The sequence below is a fragment of the Hyaena hyaena genome, unplaced genomic scaffold (assembly GCF_003009895.1).
Source record: "Hyaena hyaena isolate Hyena2069 unplaced genomic scaffold, ASM300989v1 scaffold_10, whole genome shotgun sequence".
Classification (NCBI taxonomy): domain Eukaryota; kingdom Metazoa; phylum Chordata; class Mammalia; order Carnivora; family Hyaenidae; genus Hyaena; species Hyaena hyaena.
Window position 1 is genome coordinate 6,597,277 of NW_024080642.1, and position 20,447 is coordinate 6,617,723.

The following is a 20,447-nucleotide window of genomic DNA, read 5'->3' on the forward strand; positions in this document are numbered from 1 at the left end:
GATCCTCTGTGCCAAACAGGAAGATCTGTTTTCTGACATGAAGCCAGTATGTGCTTTTTCCTCCCTCCACCTGAGTGCCTGTCCCCTGTCGATCTGCTCTAAAACTCACGTTCATGAATGATGACTTTTGATTTTTATTGCTCCTGTAACTTCAGTTATCTGTATCAATTAATGCCTCTTAATCTATTACTTTATAGGAGTTTACCAAATTTAAGATTTTTCAACATGACAGAAATCTATTAAGGATAAGGGCACTGTTACATTTTTAAGAAGAGGAAAAGTTTACCTTGTAGTGTTAGGCTGGAAATGGAAGTATTGGTGTGAATGTACATACGAAAGACAGATCTGGAAGTAACTACAGATGTGAAAGTTCCCCAGCTCTGTCCCGTGAGCAACAGCCCAGCAGTAACGAACACACCCAGGACCCTTCACTGAAAGGAACCAGAGCTCCTTAGAGACAGGGCCCCAGGGCTGTCTCACGCAAATAAAAAGACAGAGGCACCTGGGTGGCTCAGTTGGTTGAGCGTCCAACTTTGGCTCGGGTCATGATTTCACTGCTCGTGGGTTCAAGCCCCACATCAGGCTCTGAGCTGACAGCTAGCTCAGAGCCTGGAGCCTGCCTCGAATGCTGTGTCTCCTCCTTTCTCTGCCTGCCTATGCTCATGCTCTCTCTCTTTTTCTCAATAATAAATAAATGTTAACAAAATTTTTTTAAGAAAAAGAAAAAAGAAAAAGACTAACCTGTGATACCTGTGCTTTGAGTGGACAAAGATAACCTGACCAGTAAATGGACAGAAAGACAGCTACAATGCAATGAAAGAACACCAAATCTGTGACAGTCTGGCCTAAAACATATAAACCGGATCTAATCCTGCAGAATCACTCAATAAACCCAAACCGAAAGACACTCTACATAATGACTTACCTATGCCTATAACCTTCAAAAATGTCAAGGTCACGGAAGTCCAGGAAAACTGAGGAACTGCATCAGACTGACAGAGACTAGAGGTACAGTTTGTGACACTGGGCTGTATCTGCTCGAAAGGATAGAGGTCTCTGGGGAGCCTGGGTGGCTCAGTCAGTTAAGCATCTGACTCGATTTTGGTTCAGGTCATGATCTCCCAGTTTGTGAACTGAGCCCTGTGTTGGGATTCTCTCCCTCTCTCTCTGCCCCTCCACTGCTCTGTCTCTCAAAATAAATAGGGGTGCCTGGATGGCTCAGTCAGTTCAGCGTCCAACTCTTTATTTCAGCTGGGGTCATGATCTTGCATCGCAGTTCCTGGATGGAGCCCTCTGTCGGTGCGGAGCCTGCTTGGGATTCTCTCTCTCCCTTTCTCTCTGCCCCTCTCCAGTGCTGTGTGTCTGTCTGTCTGTCTGTCTCTCTCTCTCCCTCTCTCTCTTTCTCTTTCACAAAGAAAAAAATAAACTAAAAAAAAAAAACTTAAAAGGAATGAGTCTCTGCATAAAGGGGAATACAGAAAATTCTTTGTATTTTTCTTGCCGTTTTCTCTAAGTTTGGACTTTTAAAATAATTTTCATTTTTTTTATTTGAGAGAGAGAGAGAGCACATGCAAATGGGGACAGAGTGAGAGAGAGAATCTTAAGCAGGCTCCACGCCCAGTGTGGAGCCAGACACGGGGCTCTATCCCATGACCCTGGGATCAGGACCTGAGCCAAAGTCAAGAGTTGGCCACTCAACCGAGCCACCCAGATGCCCCTAAAAATAAAAGTTAAAAAAAAAAAAATTAAAGTATAGCTGGTGTACAATATTACGTTAGTTTCTGTGGACAATACAGTGATTTGACAATTAGATACATTAGGACACATTCACCATGTAAGTGTGTTTGCCACTGGTCACATACAGTTATTCCACTACTACTGACTGTATTCCCTGTGCTGTACTTTTCATCCTGTGACTTACTTATTTTTTTTTTAAGTTCATTTAAGTGTGAGCAGGGGAGGGGCAGAGAGAGAGAGAGAGAGGGAGAGAGAGAATCCCAAGCAGACTTCGCAGTGTCAGTGCAGAGCCCAACGTGGGGCTCAAACTCACAAACTGTGAGACCTTTACCTGAGCCAAAACCAAGAGTCAGACACTTCGCCAACTGAGCCACCCAGGCTCCCTGTGACCTACTGATTTTATAACTGTTTCACCCACTTCCCAATCCCCCCTCCCCTCTGGGAACCACTACTTAGTTCTCTGTATTTGAGGCTGTTTCTGTTTTCCTTGTTTGTTCATTTGTTTTGCTTTTTAGATTCCACATATAAGTGAGATTATATGGTATTTGTCTTTTTCTGACTTATTTCACTTAGTGTTAATACCCTTTTAGGGTCCATCCATGTTGTCACAATGCAAGATTTCATTCCTTTTTATGGCTGAGTCATATTCCATCCATTTTATTTACACACACACACCACATTTTCTTTATCCATTCATCTACTGATGGACACTTAGGTTGTTTCCATATCTCAGCTCAAAATAAATGTTTTGTTTGTTTATTTTTTTATGTCTTTTATTTTGAGAGACAAAGACAGTGAGTGGGAGAGGGGCAGAGCGAGAGGGAGACACAGAATCTGAAACAGGCTCCAGGCTCTGAGCTAGCTGTCAGCACTGAGCCTGATGCGGGGCTCGAACCCACAGACTGTGAGATCATGACCTGAGCCGAAGTCGGATGCTCAACCGACTGAGCCACCCAGGTGCCACGGAAATAAATGTTTTAAAAAGACAAAAATGAGCTCATTAACTGTTTGCTGACTACTGACCATTCACATAAATTTTCCATTTCTGAGAGGCTGAGGTTTAGAACCAGGGGAGCAAAGCTCCTTAGGCCTCACCCAGTTCCGTGTACACCCTCAGAGTGTACTGCCTTGCTTTAATTTATGAATGCAAAGCCCGGTCCTGTTTCCTACTGCTTAAGATGAAATTTCCTGTCAGGGACCATCATAGCTTCCCCTACTCTCAGAGACAAGGTCACCTCAGAGGGTGCCACTGAAATAAAAATGCATTATTTCATTCTTATAATGAAATGCTCTAAGAATGCTTATTTCCTGTCTCCTGGGGCCTCTCGGACACTGAGAGACTTTATCTGATGGTTGTTCCTCCAATCAAGCTACTGCAGGCTGCCTATGTGGTCAAGGAATATGAAAATAGAAACTCCAGTCCTGGTTTGGCTTTTTTGTTTTGTTTGAGGAAGAGAAAGAATGTGTGTACACGCACATGTGCGCAAGCAGGGGAGAGGGGCAGAAGGAGAGAGACAGGGCTCGGTCCCACAACCCTGGGATCGATCATGACGTGAGCCGAAATCGAGAGATGGAAGCTCAACCAACAGAAAGTGTCAGTTGGACCAGGCAGTGATTTTCTCTAGGGAATGAGGCCAGGGTTTGGAAGAAAGGAACTTTTATTCATCTATTTATTTTTTTACTTGGACTTCCATTTTTAAATTTTTCTATATTTATAAATTTTTAAGATTTTATTTTTGGTGCACCTGGGTGGCTCCGTCGGTTAAGTATCCGACTTCGGCTCAGGGCACTATCTCATGATTCGTGGGTTCAAGCCCCACATTGGGCTCTGTGCTGACAGCTCGGAGCCTGCTTTAGACTGTGTGTCTCCCTCTCTCTCTGCCCTTCTCCCACTGATGTTGTCTCTCTGTCTCTCAAAAATAAACATTAAAAAATTGAAAGAAAAAAAGATTTTATTTTTAATCTCTACACCTAACATGGGGCTCAAACTTACAACCATGAAATCGAGAGTCACATGCTATATTGAATAAGCCAGCCAGGTGCCCCTATTTTTCTATATCTTTTGAAAATTGTTTTTACTATTAAGTATGAAATACTTTGATTAAAAAAATAGTAAAAGTTACAATGTCAATATCTTGGTTGTGATACTGTACTATAGTTTTGCAACATGTTGTCATTGGGAGAAATGGATCTCTTTGTATTCTATTTATTTTTTTAAGTTTATTTATTTATTTATTTATTTTATTTTTTATTTTTTTTTAATTTTTATTTATTTCTAGGAGAGGGAGAGAGAGAGACAGCGTGAGCAGGGGAGGGTCAGAGAGAGAGGGAGATACAGACTCTGAAATAGGCTCCAGGCTCTGAGCTGGCAGTCAGCACAGAGCCCGACGCGGGGCTCGAACCCACGAACCGCGAGATCATGACCCAAGCGAAAGTCGGACGCTTAACCGACTAAGCCACCCAGGCGCCCCTAAGTTTATTTATTTTTAAGAGAGGGAAAGAGAATGTGCACCAACGCTGCAGAGAGAGGAGACCGAGAATCCCAAGCAGGCTCCGCTCTGTCAGCACAGAGCCAGAGGTGGGGCTCGAACTCATAAACCATGAGGTCATGACGTGAGTCAAAATTAAGTTAGACGCTTAACCAACTAAGCCACCCAGGCGCCCCACTCCATATTATTTCTTACAACTGCATGTGAATCTTACAATCATTTCAAAATAAAAAGTTCAATAAAAAAATAAAGCTAGTAAAAAAAAAATCAGTTTAAGACACTGAAAAGCAACCATAGACTGAGCATTCCTGAATGAACACAAATAGGAGGCACATGCAAATTGTTTCTAGAACTTCTTTAGGAAGCCCTTTGCAGGAGTTCCTGGATGACTCAGTCCGAGGGACGCGTGACTCTTCATCTCCAGGTCATGAGCTCAAGCCGCAAGACGGGTGTAGAGATTACTTAAGTAAATAAAACTTAAAAAGAAAATTAAATTTAAAAAAAACCAAAAAGCCCTTCAGAAAAGAAAATTGGTAACAAATAACAAGAGTCTTAAATTCTCTAATTCCACTGGTAGGACTTTATTCTAAGAAAATATTCGTAATCCAAATCCAAATAATAATCCAAAACACTGAGTACACAAAAATTTTCATTCCAGCATTACTGCTAACAGTGAGAACCTGAGAACATGAAGGCAAACCCAACCCAGGGCAATGACCGAGCATAGAGCAACGGGTATGCTGCAGTCAGAGCCCTGTATATGAAGAAACTCTCAGTGGGAGATGTTACGTTTGTTATAATGTTATATATTTGTTATAGCATTCAGAGAAAAAACTAGGCTATCCATTTGGCACATGTCCTGTGATCATAACTAAATAAAAGTGTGTAGAAAGACTTCAAATGTTTTAGAGGTGGTCTTTAAATAGAGTACAAGCGATTTTTTTCTTTCTACTTTTCACTATTTCCCAAAAAAATGTTTAATGTTTATATATTACCCTAATATTGAAAAATGAGACCATATTTAAAAAGAGAATAAAGGGGCGCCTGGGTGGCTCAGTTGGTTAAGCATCTTACTTTGGCTCAGGCCATGATCTCATGGTTCCTGAGTTTGAGCCCTGCGTCGGGTTCTGTGCTGGCAGCTCAGAGCCTGGAGCCTGCTTCGGATTCTGTGTCTCCCTCTCTCTGCCCCTTCCTGCTCGCACTCTGTCTCTCTCTCTCTCAAAAATAAATCAACATTAATAAACGAATGAATGAATGAACAAATAAAAAGAAAATAAAGCTACTTCCATATTTCAAGATGTTGGCCAGAGTTCCAGGCGGTCTGCCCTGGGGTCACTCACTGTGGGGCACACGAGGGGGAATTGGGTCCACGGGCCAGCATCGTCCCCCACCTGCAGAGATCGCATGGCCTCGAGAGTCGGAGCTAGCGCTGCCCTTTGCAGATGCCAATGGAACTTCACTCCCGTCTGGTCCGCGGCCCAGCAGGTAAGCTAAAATCTTAAAATCTAAACATGATGGAGAGCCAGCAATGGTCTGTCAGAAAGCCGGAGGATGGAGCATCGAGAATCAGGAGACCAGATGAGAAAGGGACAGGCCCATTCACGTGCAAGCACGCGGACAGGGGGACTGACCACCAGGAGGCTCAGAGACAGTCCCCTACGTGGACCTGCGGAGCAAGAGGGTCACCGGCTCTCAGCTCCACCACAACGGGGTGGGCTCTGGAGGGACCAGAGGAATCATGAAGCCAACAGGGATCTAGAAGGAGCCCCCACAAAGGAAGGCCGGGAAGGAAATGCTACAGAATATTAGCACTCTCACACAACAGTCTCTGCTGTTTTTCACCAAATGTTCTAGAGTCCAGTGCATCGGGAAACAAGCTTTCTTAGGCATTTTAAATGAGTTCTCTTCCCCCAGACATATTACCTACAGAGTTAGTGGCCACAGGCCCGGGCGGCACTGGTACACTGAACTAGAAGGTATCCTCAACTTCTTTGAGCCTCAGTTGCTCTTTCTATAAAATGAAAATACGAGGGGCGCCTGGATGGCTCAGTTGGTTAAGCGTCCGACTTCAGCTCAGGTCATGATCTCACGGTTCATGGGTTCGAGCCCCGCATCGGGCTCTGTGCGGATAGCTAGCTCAAAGCCTGGAGCCTGTTTCGGATTCTGTCTCCCTCTCTCTCTGACCCTCCCCTACTCACGCTGTCTCTCTCAGAAATAAATAACATTAAGAAAAAAAAAAAAAGAAAATACTATGCCACAGGATGACATGAGGATTTGATGACATAATTCGTGGAAAATGCTGACCACACATGCCAGACATATACAGTAAGACCTCAATAAAATGTTAGCTTCTATAAAAGAAATAAAAATATTTTTTATTGCTACCATATTCATTGGATAGTGAGTTCCCCATTATCGAGAGCGACCAAGCACAGGCTGGTGGGGAAGCTGCAGAAAGGACTCAAGCATTGGACATGTAATTGAACTAAGTGAGCTTTTTAAGGAGCCTTCTTCCAGTTTTGAGACTATGAGTCTCTTAAGAGAGCAACGGAGGGGGAGAAAAAGAGAGGGAAGAAGAAAGGGAAAGAAGAAAGGAGCGGGGAGACAGACGAACAGACACCACTCTCCGACAGGCACACACATATCCTGACATGTTTCTTTTTAGGGCAAAGGATTAATCTCTTGAACTCTTGTTTCTCAAATCCTTGAACGTAGCCCAAGAATGGTTCAGTCTGCCCTCCCATGGGAACCAGAGTTACAGTACTGGTGACTGCGGCCTTATAGTGACCCCTCATAATCACCGAGAAAATCCACCCACATTAGACTGCTATGCATTATTCAGAGAATAAGGGTCATAATTCCTATAGCAAATTTACAGTTAACCATGGCAGGTTGCAACACGCATTTGTTGCTGTTCCTCCCCCAAACTCTATTGCGATGACAGTAAAAGAATAAGCAAAAGATGTAAAGCCATGAAGACCACAAATACAGAGGAGCCAACAGCAGAGAAGGGATGGCAACAACATTCTGGAAGATGAAACATGGATGGACGAGTAGTGACTGACTTGCAGAGCAGCAGGACTGGCCCTCAGTGTCCACGGGGAGGGGAGCTGAGGAGGAGGAACAGACCTACTTGTGCTGCGGGTTTGCCAGAGGCTCAGGAGCTGGAAGCACCAAGTACCTCAGAGAGTGGGTGTGCAGCTAGGGTGGAAAACGGGTGACTTGTTTGAAAATGAGAATTGAAAAAAAACCAGTTTGGCCCTGGTATTCCCTCCCTGAGTACTCACGCCAAGCAATCACCTCCCTTCCTGTCACATCATAGCAACGGTGAAGGGCTCGGCGAGCACGGCCCCCCAAGGGAACACCAGGGGATTAAGTTAAAGCAGTCCCGGGGCGCCTGGGTGGCTCAGTCAGTTGAGCATCTGACTTTGGCTCCGGTCATGATCTCACGGTCTGTGGGTTCGAGCCCCGCGTCGGGTTCTGTGATGACAGCTCAGAGCCTGGCGCCTGCTTCTCATTCTGTGTCTCCCTCTCTCTCTGGCCCTCCCCCACTTGCACTCTGTCTCTCTCAAAACTAAATACACATTAAAAAAACAAAAAAAGCAGTCCCATGGCTGCTCACTCTTAGATGTGAGTGAATGGCCAAGGACCACTAGTCATTTAAGGAAAGCCACTAACGTGAATCACAGAGTCCGACAGGAGAAAGGTGCTCCCCAGAAACAAAGAATACACAGGGGGCAGAGAAACCTTGAGAACCAAACACAAAAAACAAAAAGCGAAAGCCTTAGAAAAGGAAGATAACGTACAGAGAAAAATAGAAAAAGTACTTAAGGAAAAGAACACAGCGCAAGAAGTGCTTGAAAATGTTTTTAAAATCAATAGATGAGAGAGAGGCAAATGCTGGAAAATATCTTCCAGAAGGCAGACAAAAAAGGAGAGAAAACATGAGAAAATTGGGTCACTTCATGAGGTCTGATTTCTGACTCCTAATAAAAATTCCAGAAAAAAAAATAAAGGAAACAGAGGGGAGAAAATTATGAAACAGATATATAAACACATTTTACAGAACTGAGGAGATCTTTAGATCAGAGTGTCCATTGAGGGGGGAACAAAATCAAATAAGACGGAGGGACATCACCTGCGTTATCAAGGCGGCACGTGCCACACAACGAGATGGGATCATCCATGGAAAGATTCAAACACAAACCTTAATGACACAGATACATAAAACTAAGCTAACCCAAGGAAGGGAGGCAATTACTAACTTCTCATCTTTTCCTCCCCAAATTTTTATTTAAATTCCAGTTTGTTAACATACCAGTTTCAAACTTATTAAAAAAACAAAAAATTTTCCAAGAGAGGAACGACAATCAGGAGCAGACCAAAATGCTCAGATGGGGAAAAGAACGACTAAGCTGTAATAATATAAACACCAAATCATGAATTAACCCAAAATTGTGACATTGGACGAGGGAGAAAAGAGTGAGTGATGGGTGGAGTACAGGAGCTAAACCTTCCATAGGAAAAATTGACCATTAATGTCTAGAGTTGGGAGACTGAGAATTAAGTGCATCAGCATATTATTTGGAAATATGGAGGTAATTAAAAGAAACAACCCTAAGAACGGCAAGGGGCCACGTGTGGGGGCCAGGACTCAGGGGCGGGACTCAGGGGCAGGACCCAGGGGCCAGGACTCAGGGGCAGGACCCAGGGGCCAGGACTCAGGGGCGGGACTCAGGGGCGGGACTCAGGGGCGGGACTCAGGGGCGGGACCCAGGGGCCGGGCCCCAGGGCCGGGACCCAGGGGCCGGGACCGAGGGGCGGGACCCAGGGGCGGGGCCCAGGGGCGGGACCCAGGGGCAGGGTTCAGGGGCAGGACCCAGGGGCAGGGCTCAGGGGCAGGACTCAGGGGCAGGACCTAGGGGCAGGGCTCAGGGCAGGACTCAGGGGCAGGACCCAAGGGCAGGGCTCAGGGGCAGGGCTCAGGGGCAGGACCCAGGGGCAGGGCTCAGGGGCAGGGCTCAGGACCAGGGCTCAGGGGCAGGGCAAAGGAGGACAGCTGCTTCCTCAGAAGCCTGGGACTCCATCCAAGTTTGCAAACTATAAAAATGCTTTCGGAGGTGATGCTTTTGTTCATAGCAAAGACTGTCATGATGGCTTCACAGGTGTATACTTATCTGAAACTCATCAAGATGTGTATACATTAACGGGGCGCCTGGGGGGCTCAGTCAGTTAAATGACCGACTTCAGCTCTGGTCATGATCTCACTGTTCGTGAGTTCAAGCCCCACGCCGGGCTCTGTGCTGACAGCTCAGAGCCTGGAGCCCGTTTCGGATTCTGTGACTCCCTCTCTCTCTGCTCCTCCCCTGTTCATGTTCTGTCTCTTTTTCCTTCAAAAGTAAATAAACATTTAAAAACTAAAAAAAAAAGATGTATACATTAAATATGTGCAGCTTTCTGTATGTCAATCATACCCCAATAAGGTGTTTTTCTAAATAAATACAACTGTGTAAATAAAACGTTGATAAAAATATTTTTAGAAGGAGGAAAAAACGAGAGAAGACAGAAGCACGCCAGAGGTACAGTTAGCACACAAAGGTCCAGTACAGTTGCTAATGAGGTCAAAAGATGTCCCACCATGACCCGGACTTGGTTTTGCCTTTTTCTTCTACTACAAACTATTTAAAATTCCATTTCTAAAATGAGTTTCCTGAATTTGCAGTTATCCTGGAGGATACTGATCTTCTAAGGTTTTGGCACAATTCTCCACAGAATGGAGAAACCCACAGAGAGAGGTGGGGATTAAAAAAAGAACTCCCTGGGGGCGCCTGAATGGCTCAGTTGGTTAAACGGCTGACTTGGCTCAGATCATGACCTCACGGCTCATGAGTTCAAGCCCCATGTCGGGCTCTTTGCTGACAGCTCAGAGTCTGAAGCCTGCTTCAGAATCTATGTCTCTCTCTCTCTCTGCCCCTCCTGTGCTCACACTCTGTCTCTCTTTCCCAAAAATAAACAAACATTAAAAAAAAAACACACAGAAAAAACCTCCCTAATGATGAGGACTCAAACTTTGGATCCAGGAGCTCCTCCTCTGGAGAGTTCCTCCAGCTCCAAGAATTCAAATTCTACCCACAGAGTGAAGGGCTGCCCATTCGCGCTTCTACCCGCCGGCATACTTTCGCTGGCCTTTGTCAGGCTGTGGGCGGCAGAGGCTCCAGGCTAATCCCTGAAGTCGTCAGGCTCCTTTGGTAACTTTTTCCCTTTCTTTTGTTGGGACTAGGGTGACCGAAACAGGCCTCTCTCTCATAGAGTCAGAACCACCAGGGTCCCGGAGGTTAAAAATCTACCACTTCCTTGAAGATCCTTTGGAATCGTGTCCCAGATCCTGCCACTTCCCCGCCATCGTAGCTGGATGAATAAGCAGAACATCTGCCTTCAACAGGAGCCAAGGAAGGTCTTACCCACCACCAGCACCATGAAGCGGGGGCGCCACGGGCACCCAGGCCTGGGTCTGGGGAAGCTGGGCGAGGCTGGGCAAGGCCCCATCTGCACGACACCTGCCTCTGCGCCAACCCCACCCCCACCCCCCCCACCCCGGGGCCAGGAGGGAAAGACAGACCGCGGTGATGAAACAGCTTCCTGCCTTATTTTTAGCCCCGACAGGGCAGGAAGGCCTCAAATGGCATTTAAGGGAGGACAAGCAGCCAAGTGAGCTGTGGCCCTGACGCTGCCCGTCATACCTGCAGGCCATGTGACCACGGGCACGGGGCTGGCCTCCGGAGCCTCATCCGAGGTGGCAATACAGTGGCGGGTGCGCACCCGTATCGTGGGGATCACGGGAGGCCGCTATCTGAGGGCCCTGGGAACGGTGCCTCACACACAGCCAGTGCGTGAGCGCTCTTTACCGACGCCTCCTCGGCACGAGCCGCGGGAGAGGCACCCCCAAATGAGGCCGGAGGGGTGGTGGGCCTCCCGCACCTTGGGTCCACGCCAAGCCCCGCTTCCCCAGAAGAAGCCAAGGCTCCAAACTCTACAAATAGCTCAAAACTACCCGGTCGAGTAGTGCGTTGCGTGTGCGTGCCGCCGCCTCCTCCGGGGGGGCGGCGTGGTGCTCCCGCTGCGGCCAGCCTGCCTCCGCCCAGGGGCACCCCGAGTCGGCAGCCCAGCACGGCTCCCCAACCCGTGCAGGTCTGAAGAACGCCCTGCCGGCCTCGGCTCGCTGTCCCCTTCCAGCTACGCCTCACTCGCCGAGCGACGCGTTCCCAGAGCCCCAGGCGGCGCCCGCGGACCTGCCCCGCGGCACCGTCTCCTGCCGGGCTCTTCCAGGCGCCCACCCACCTCATCCAGCTGTCTCTTCGTCTCTTCTTCCATCCTTCGGATGTCGTCCATGGTCAGGTCAACCCACTTATCGAGCCAACAGAACAGCTGCCTGTGGAAGTTTGTAAACAGACGCCTTTCTTGCTACAGAAAGGAGGGAACCTAGTTAGAAGGAACCAGAAGGCAGCGGCCCCTGCCGCAGCTCCCCTCCCATGACCTCCGTGTCAACAACCCCATGTTGGGGAGGGAGGGGCCCGGGGAGGAGGGGGGCTGGCTGGCTTACACGGGTGAGCCCTCGGGTCCCCAAAGTCAGTGACTTCTGCCCTCATTTGACGACAGGTAACGTTTGGAGTAGGAGGAAGCCCCCTCACGGCCTTGCCCTGTGCCCCAAATGCTGCCAAGACAGGCAGCCCACGTGCTCACGGTTCGGCTGAGGGCCCAAAACAACTGTGCCAAGTGTCCCTTCTTGTCTCGAAAGCCTAAGGCCGGGTTAAAACTGGCCAGCAGCTGTGAAATGTGGCCCAAGAGCGAGGCTCCAACACATCAGAGAAAAGGCTATAAAAACGCCTCAGGTCTGTCCAGTTCAGGAGCTGAGGGTGCTGGAGAAGTTAGCTCATGGGGCCTCTTGCCTTGTGGCTTAGGGCAAAGAGAAAGACTGAGTTTTATTTGCAGCTCAGTCACAGCAAACCCCTTCCTGTTTCCCTTTTTGTGCTTGAGTTTCCTTCCCTGTAACATGTGGTCCCCCCTGGACAAGCAGCATTCAACTGTAAGACAGATAAGTGAAAGGGGAAGTGGGGGTCTGGAAATCAAACCGAAATATTCTAATGTCAGCCACCAGAGGATACAAGTCACTTATCTTGTTGGCCCAAACACTCTCCCCCCACAACACACACAGGGGAAAGGCCTTACCCTGGTCACTTACCTTATGTATAAAGTTTTCTACTTTGTTCTGCAGGCCCCACCACTTAAACTTGACAGTAACCAGTTTGTATGCACACATGTATGGGCAGTCTTTCTGGTTTACAAGTTCTTGCTGTATTAGAAACACATACAGGCAGACAGGTAACTAAGAGGGCAGACCTCTGGCTCTCCCCTCCCTCAGCCCACCCTTGCCATTCCCCTCCTCAATGGTAGCGGTCTGCCCGTGCTATGCCCTGCCCCCTGGTGGTGAAGATGTGAACTGCACCTTCCAATTCGGGCCCAAGGGTCCTCGGCCTGTTTTGATAGATTTAAATTTTGCTGGGTCTTCCTCCGCCTTGTAATCCTGAGAGCAGTTGTAGAATCGGAGTTGGAGAAGGAAGGGAGAAATAGAGGGGAGGAGGGAGGGAGACAGAGAGAGAGAAACGGAGATTAGGTTTTTCCATCAGAGTATATTTCATACACCAGTCAAAGCTGCTGGTGTATAGAAAACACAGGAAAATTTTATAAACAAGATATAGAACCGTTTACATTTGCCTCTGAGGAGAGCTCTGTGTGGTTTTCTCTGCCACAGTCTGTTTACAATGTTATGTGTATGAAAGTGTCAAGTATTATCTGAGCGGGCACATATTTCCAGTTTAAGACAGATATTCGACCTGTGATAAGCATCCAAAATACCACGGAAAGTTTTTTCAAGATACAGATTCTGGGGCCATTCCACCTAAAACCCAGCGAATCAGAATATCTGCAGGTAAGGGCAGCATTGATTTTTTTTTTTTTTTTTAAACCTCTGCAGGTGATTCCAAAACCCGGCCACATATGAGAACTGCTTGTCGAGCCTGAAGTCTCCTCCAATCTCCCTCTGGCTCTGTTTTTCTGAACTGACTTGTTTTAATAAAATCATTACTGGAAATGTTCACTGTATAGAACCCACGCTCTTCTAGACCGTTGTTAGTCTCACTTCACTTATTTATAATGCAGTCAATGCCATGTGTGAATTAACCGTAAGAGAAGTTTAAAATGTGGCTGTTCTTCTGCACCGGCTAATAGGGGCTTAAGAAAAGCAAACTTACCACAAGAGCTACCTAACAAAAATACCGAAGAAAACAAATCACACGCAGACACACACGAGTCACAAAGTATTTCCCAAAGCGAAAATTATTTATGTGAGCTTAAAAAAAATCAACCTTTTGTGTCAACTGTGCTTAAATAAAAAGAAATACGTTAATCAATCAAATCTTCCCCACCTCTGCTGCTCTCCACGCACACAAAACCACCAGAGTTGACAAAATGCTCAGAGAGCCATAGTCTTTGGTATCATTTGTTTGAGAACTATTTGAGTATGCTCAGTTTGAGAAAATCTGTTAAGCCATACACTTAGGATATATTAACTTCGCCGTACGCTATACTTCAATAAAAAGTTTTCGGAAATATCTGCTAACTTTTGAGGGTGGAAGTGAGGATATTATGCAAGGAAGCATAGGATGGTTTTCAGGTCTTTTTGGACACATATAGATCAAAATATCTGAAGCACAGAGATACTCCAGGAAAGGGGTATCATAGCCCAGGGATATGGAAAGCAAATGCTTACTTCCCATCAGTGGGCAGAGAGCCAAATTCCTCCACCCTGCTCCCAATATCTCCCTGACAAATAGGAAGAGCAGTGAATGAGGAAGGAAGAAACTCAGCTTTCCTTCCCTATACAAATACTCCCTGGGAGCACAGCACTGAGCCGGACAGACCTGGTCCCTGCTCGTTCCAAGTTCATGGTGTAGCAGTGGCTGTCCTTTTCTAGGCAGGTGCTGCCATGTGTGTTCTGACAAGCCAACACCAACTTCTTGAGGGAAGCGCATTTGTCTTTTCATATATTCTGCTGGAACCCAGAGAACATAGTCTTCCAAATGTAACGGGCAGGCAATAAATGTTTTTGAATTACTGGGTTTGGAAAAATGAATTTGAGAACTAGTTTCAGGCTAAGTGTCATTTCAGCTGAGCAAATTATCCTCAGGACTGACGATGGCCAGTGAGAATTCTCAGAGGCCAAATGGGACACATACATCCGGGCCACTTTCTTCCGGGTGGATGCCCAAGTCAAGACAGGAGAATTCTTAACACTAATTTAAAAAATAAAATAAACAATAGCCGAGAGAGAACTTCCCTTTGAGCCAAGTTGGGTACGGTTCCCTGGGGTCTGACACTTGGGAGTCATTCCTGCACCTCAAAGGCCACATCGCCCACATTGCTAACCAGTTCCTACCTTGCTAAGTACTTGGCTTCGATCTGCAATGTCTATATATATGGCTTCCACATGTTTCCACGCCTCAGGCTCCAGTTTGTGCACCTGCAGGAACAAGGACCAGGGTGTGGGTTTTGTCAACTACAAAGCACCCTTTAACCAGAATGAACACTTAGGAACAGCTACTCCCGTGGTCATCGATGTGCGATTCTGACCAGTAAAGAATTATAGATGAAAGTATCCAAAGGAACGGGGCGGGGGGTGGGGTTTAAGTAGGTAGACATGAGAGAACTAACACTATGATTTCAGCAGGCCAAAACACTCAGGGCTACTTACAGCACTTATGTTACTTCCATAAGCTCCCCTTTGTAAAGCCTGACTACAAACCTTTGTGGACATGTTCCCTGTTTAGCCATATACTCCTTTTTAAAAAAAATGTTTATTTTGGGAGGGGAAGCTAGTGAGAAGGGGAGGGACAGAAAGAGAGAGGGAGAGAAGAGAGAGAGAGAGAGAGAGAGAGAGAGAGAGAGAGAGAGAGAGGCTCTCAAGCAGGCTCCACACTACCAGCACAGAGCCCAATGTGGGGCTCAAACTCACAAACCGTAAGATAATGACCGGAGCCGAAATCAAGAGTTGGACGCTTAACCGACTGAGCCACCCAGGTGCCCCTATACTGCTTACTTTGATGCTTTAAAAAAACTTTCTCTTATCTTCCAGTCCCCTCTTGAATAACACCACCACCACCAGATTCTATGCGCATACAAACATCCACCTAGAAAGATTTTTCTTTTAATACAAATGGTAATACAAATACAGTTTTGTATCATGCTTTTTTTTCACGGAACCTTGAAGACTGTTCTCTATTGTTGTTGTTTTTTTAAGTTTTTGTGTGAACACGTTTTACTTTTTTTTTATGTTTATTTTATTTTGACAGAGAGAGAGCAAAGCAGGGGTAGGTGGGGGGAGGGGAGGAGAAGAGAGAGAGAATTTCAAGCAGGCTCTGCACTGTCAGCACAGAGTATGATGCTGGGCTTGAACTCACAAACTGTGAGATCATGACCTGAACCAAAATCAAGAGTCAGATGCTTAACTGACTAAGCCACCCACGTGCTGCCCCACCTTTTTTTTTTTTTTTTAATGTTTATTTACTTATTTTGTGAGAGAAAGAGAACAAGCAGGGGGAGAGAGAGAAGAGAGAGAATGTTTTATTTTTTAAATGTTTATTTATTTATTGTGAGAGAGAGAGAGGGGAAGAGACAAAGCGAGTGAGCAGGGGAAGGGCAGAGAGAGGGAATCCCAAGCAGGCTCCAAGCTGTCAGTACAGAGCCCGACATAGGGCTCGATCTAAGGAACTGCGAGATCATGACCTGAGCCAAAGTCAAGAGTCAGCTGCTTAACCAACTGAGCCACCCAGACACCCCTCTATTAGCTCTTTTTAGTGGCTGCATAAAACCCCTCTGTGAGGCTGCACCACGATTTATTTACAGCGTCCTACTGCTGGGCTCTTACATTGTCTTTCATCTCTGGCTACACAGGGAATGCTGGAATAATGCCTTTGTGTATCAGTTATCTCACACACATGGGCGCAGAACTGCACGATAAATTCCCAGGGGCCGATTGCTGGGGTAAGAAGAACAGATGTATTGGAAAACTGAGGAGTTATGGCGCACCTGGCTGGCTCGGTTGGTGGAGCACGCAGCTCTTGATCTCGGGGTTGTGAATTCGAGCCCCACTTTGGGTGGAGAGATTACTTGAAATAACAAATATATAAAATTAAAAACTAAAATAAAATATAATCGAGGATTTAGAATTGTGCTCTATAGAGGTTATAATCTTCATGTTTTATTTATTTATTTTAATGTTTGTGAGAGAGAGGAGAGAATGCAAGGGAGAGCAGGGGAGGGACAAAGAAAGGGAGAGAGAGAATCCTAAGGCCAACTCTGGGCTCGATCTCACAAACCATCAGATCACAACCTGAGCCCAAATTAAGAGTCAGCCGCTTGGGACACATGGGTGGCTCAGTCGGTTAAGCGTCTGACTCTAGCTCAGGTCATGATCTCGTGGTTTGTGGGTTCAGGCCCCGCATCGGGCTCTGTGCTGAGAGCTCAGAGCCTGGAGCCTGCTTCGGATCCTGTGTCTCCCTCTCTCTCCGCCCCTCCCCCACTCACGCTCTGTCTCTCTCTGTCTCAAAAATAAATAAACATTTAAAAAAAAAAAAAAGAGTCAGCTGCTTAACTAAACTAGGCACCCAGGCGCCCCTGTAATCTTCGTGGTTTAAAAATACAGTTCCTCTGTGCCAAGAATTGCATTTTAGACCAATCTCAGCTCTACGAGAAGCCCTATAAGGAGTCTTGGAGCGGTGCCTGGGTGGCTCAGCCAGTTAAGTGTCTGACTTCAGCTCAGGTCATGAACTCATGGTTTGTGGGTTCAAGCCCCAAATCAGACTCTGTGCTGACAGCTCAGAGCCTGGAGCCTGCTTCGGATTCTGTGTCTCCTTCTCCCTCTGTGCCTCCCCCACTTGTGCTCTGTCTCTGTCTCCCTCTCTCTCAAAAAAAATAAAACATTAAAAAAAGAGAGAGAGAGAGAGAAAGAAAGAAAACAGGAGTCTTGGAGACCATATTTTACAAATTAGACAGAGCAATCCCATGCTGGTAGGAGAGGTCTAGGCGAAGGCTGTTGCCTTCACGGCCAGGAAACGGGACCCCAGGGAAAGCAGCGAAGGAGAGGCTTCTGGGCAGAGCCTCAAGACCCCCCTCGCAGCCTGCAAGTCCCTGGGCTCTTGGGAAGTGTTACTTACATTCTCCTGGGTGCCAAGATCTGGTTTGTGCCAGGTTTCAATTTTAATCAGAAAGTCTTCTTTCATGTATTCATTCTGGAAGGGGGAAAACACCTTACGGTCACCAGCCTCGAAGCGGGAGAGTACCTTCCGTGACTGATCGCAGGTGGCTGAGAGGCTCCAGCTTGCTTACAGTAACCACCAACTTGCCCAGGAGCCCACAGCACACTAGGGGTGCATCATTTCGTTCAATCCGTATCCCAGCCGGCCAGGGCTGCAGTGCCCTCACCCTCATTTTACAGACAGGAAAGTGAAGTTCAAAGGGGGGAGGTGACTTGTCCAAGGCCACAGGGACACTGGCAGAGCTGGGCCTCAAAACCAGATTGGTCTGACCTCAAAATGCATGTCTTTAACAACTGGTCACCCTGCTTTAAGCACAGGGTGCTAACGGTTAAGGTGAGAAGGAATATTCCTAGCCAACCAAATGTTCCCCAGCGCCCCTCCACCAGCCAGTCCACTGCTGAGGCCCGAAGTTCTCTTCTCAGCAAATGAACCCTTGGTGCTTCCTCCCCTGGTGCTGCTTGAAACGTGGTGCTCCCTGGAGGAGGCACACATTAACTCCGACCTCCTCGGGGCAGGAAGTGAGCAGAAGCCACCTCCACTGAGCAGCAGGGATGGGCACCTAGATGCGGTGCCCAAGGGTGAAAAGAAGGGGTGATGACACAGGGGGTGCACGTGGAAGAGACACCTCGCTGCCTTCACAATTTTGCCAGAGGGCAGCGCTCCCTGGGGTCCACAGGTGCGCCAGTGGGAAAGACACAGTCAGCCGAACGAGGTTTCGTAGCCTGAGACGGCATGACGTGGGGAGAGTGGGAGAGCACCTCGGGTCACACTGCACACGTGACACCCGTGGTCCGTGGTCCTAAATGCCGGACCTACAAAGCCACATGCCAACGCAGCTTATGGTAAGAGGCCACTTCGCCAATTAACTAACTCCTCATTAGGAGCGAAAAGGATTAAGTCTCCACAGAACCATGTTTCCTGACAGAGAGGAATACCCAGGAACCTCCAGGGTAGTGAATTTTTATTTCCTCTTTTCCTATCCCCCACCCCCCCCCCCACCAAATTCTTACCGTAATAACTGTTCCAAGGCAAGGACATGGAAAGAAGAGAGACAAAGATTAATGAGGATCAATAAATATCTGTCCCTCACCCCCAGGGACCACGGTGGTAAAGAGTTCTCCACTCCCCGGGGCTTATTCCACGCTCAGCCTTCAAGCCCCGTCTGTGAGTGCATCTGGCACCTCAAATGTCCCGAGCCTCCCGCCTCACTCATACAAGAGTCCCAAAAGACCAACTCCGGAACTGAGTCTTCCCAGCTGAGCAAGGAAAGGGGGCTGGCTCTGTGGAGCCGAAGCACTGAGACCCAACACTCTGCCATCAGAGCGTCCCCTGCTGTCCCGCCGCCTCCTGGGGCACAGAGGGCGCTTGCGGCCAGACACTGTCTGCCGGCCTTCTGCACGCTTCCTGTCACTGTAACCAGACCTCGCGCCCTCTATGCTCCTGCTCATTGTAATGAGACCCCTTGGAGAGCACGGATCAATTATTTATCAGAGAAAATGGCTGCAGCTCTAATGTCGCCGAGGAACAAGCTAGCTCTCATCCCCACAACAGCCCAGGTCACTCTGTACCCTCTGAATTTAGCTCTCTCAGGTTCTGATGGATGTCACACAGCCACAATGGACAGCTTACGGGGCTAGCAGTCAGGCACCATTAACTCCAAAAGTGAAACTAAGGTCACCCCTGAGATTAAGATAAGGAAGAGCTGAAATATAACAGATAAGGGCCACCTTGTATAGAAACAATACAAGAGACGACTAGTAATTTCCCTGAATCCAATGAAAGATACTTGCAAGAAAGCACCCAGTTAAGATTATAACCCTGTGGCCTATTGAAGTAACTGCCCTGTTATCAGCTCGAAGGAAATCAGTTAACAAAAAAGGAAATGATAGGTGTGATATCCCGAGTGGCAGAAACTCTCCCGTGCTGTGCCGGTGGCGGTAGCTGCGGGCTGCTGTGTGGCACATCTAGCAGCCCTGTGTCCACAGTGGAGACAGCAGTGTCACCCGAGGCCAGTTTGATGACACGAGCCATTAAGGTTCTCCAGCTAACCACCTGATCCTGAATCCATGTTCTGCAAGCAATGTTTTAGTAGCCTGGCCTCTGTGGGGACAGAATATGCTCAGCGATGGACACAAGAGTCCGATCACTTAAGCAAATGGACATTTATCTCCACTGCATGTTAGCGTTCTGAGTATGCTTTGGTCTCCCGTGTAGATGGGTCTGCAAGAAAGGACACCCTAGTCAGCAAACAGGAATAGCCGGTGTCGTCCATAATTCTGTATTTCAGTACAACTTAATATACCAGCATTTGGGGTTTTCATATGTTAGTCTTTCTGAGACCGTGAGAAAAGGATCCACTCAGTTCTGACAACCTAGGTTTCTGAACCTCTGAGGGTGATGGCCCTCCCTGGCCTTTACTGTCAACTAGGGTGACAAACAAGCCCCTCCAGTCTTCTCCAGTCCTCCCTGTCCCGCCACACACCTCTGCATTCAGAGCAGCCCCGTCTCTTCAAACGGCAAGCCTCGCTATACTGGAAGTCTCAGGAAACGGCTCTCCAAAGACGACCAATCAGGTCCTTTAAACCCATGGCTAAGTGACACTGCACTCAGGCTGGGTTAAGGTGAGAGGCAGCGGCAGGGGGAGAAACATGTGTTTCCCTCTGCCTCCTTTCAATCACAGGCCAAGCCCCTTCATACACCCTCCTCCCGTCCCATCAGCATCAGGAGGAAAGAAACAGAGAAATAAGGTCAGAGGACGGAAAGAGCGGACAGTAAAGGGAGCATTACAAATCCGTTTTCATTCCGCTTGGAGCAGGGGTAGAGCCTTCTAAGAGATACCTGGACTTTCACC

General features: G+C 47.5%; 1 protein-coding gene across 1 annotated transcript in view; it reads right to left on the bottom strand.

Moving 5' to 3' along the window:
• The window catches only part of PITPNA (phosphatidylinositol transfer protein alpha), a 40,956-nt gene that overhangs the window by 4,702 nt on the left and 15,807 nt on the right, over positions 1 to 20,447 (bottom strand). Inside the window, exons 5-10 of the mRNA XM_039252806.1 lie at positions 18,607 to 18,614; positions 17,495 to 17,569; positions 14,719 to 14,802; positions 12,730 to 12,807; positions 12,466 to 12,576; positions 11,565 to 11,687 (exon numbers count right to left, since the gene is read on the bottom strand). Coding sequence (XP_039108737.1) covers positions 11,565 to 11,687; positions 12,466 to 12,576; positions 12,730 to 12,807; positions 14,719 to 14,802; positions 17,495 to 17,569; positions 18,607 to 18,614 — 479 coding nt within the window. The remainder of the gene's footprint in view (positions 1 to 11,564; positions 11,688 to 12,465; positions 12,577 to 12,729; positions 12,808 to 14,718; positions 14,803 to 17,494; positions 17,570 to 18,606; positions 18,615 to 20,447) is intronic.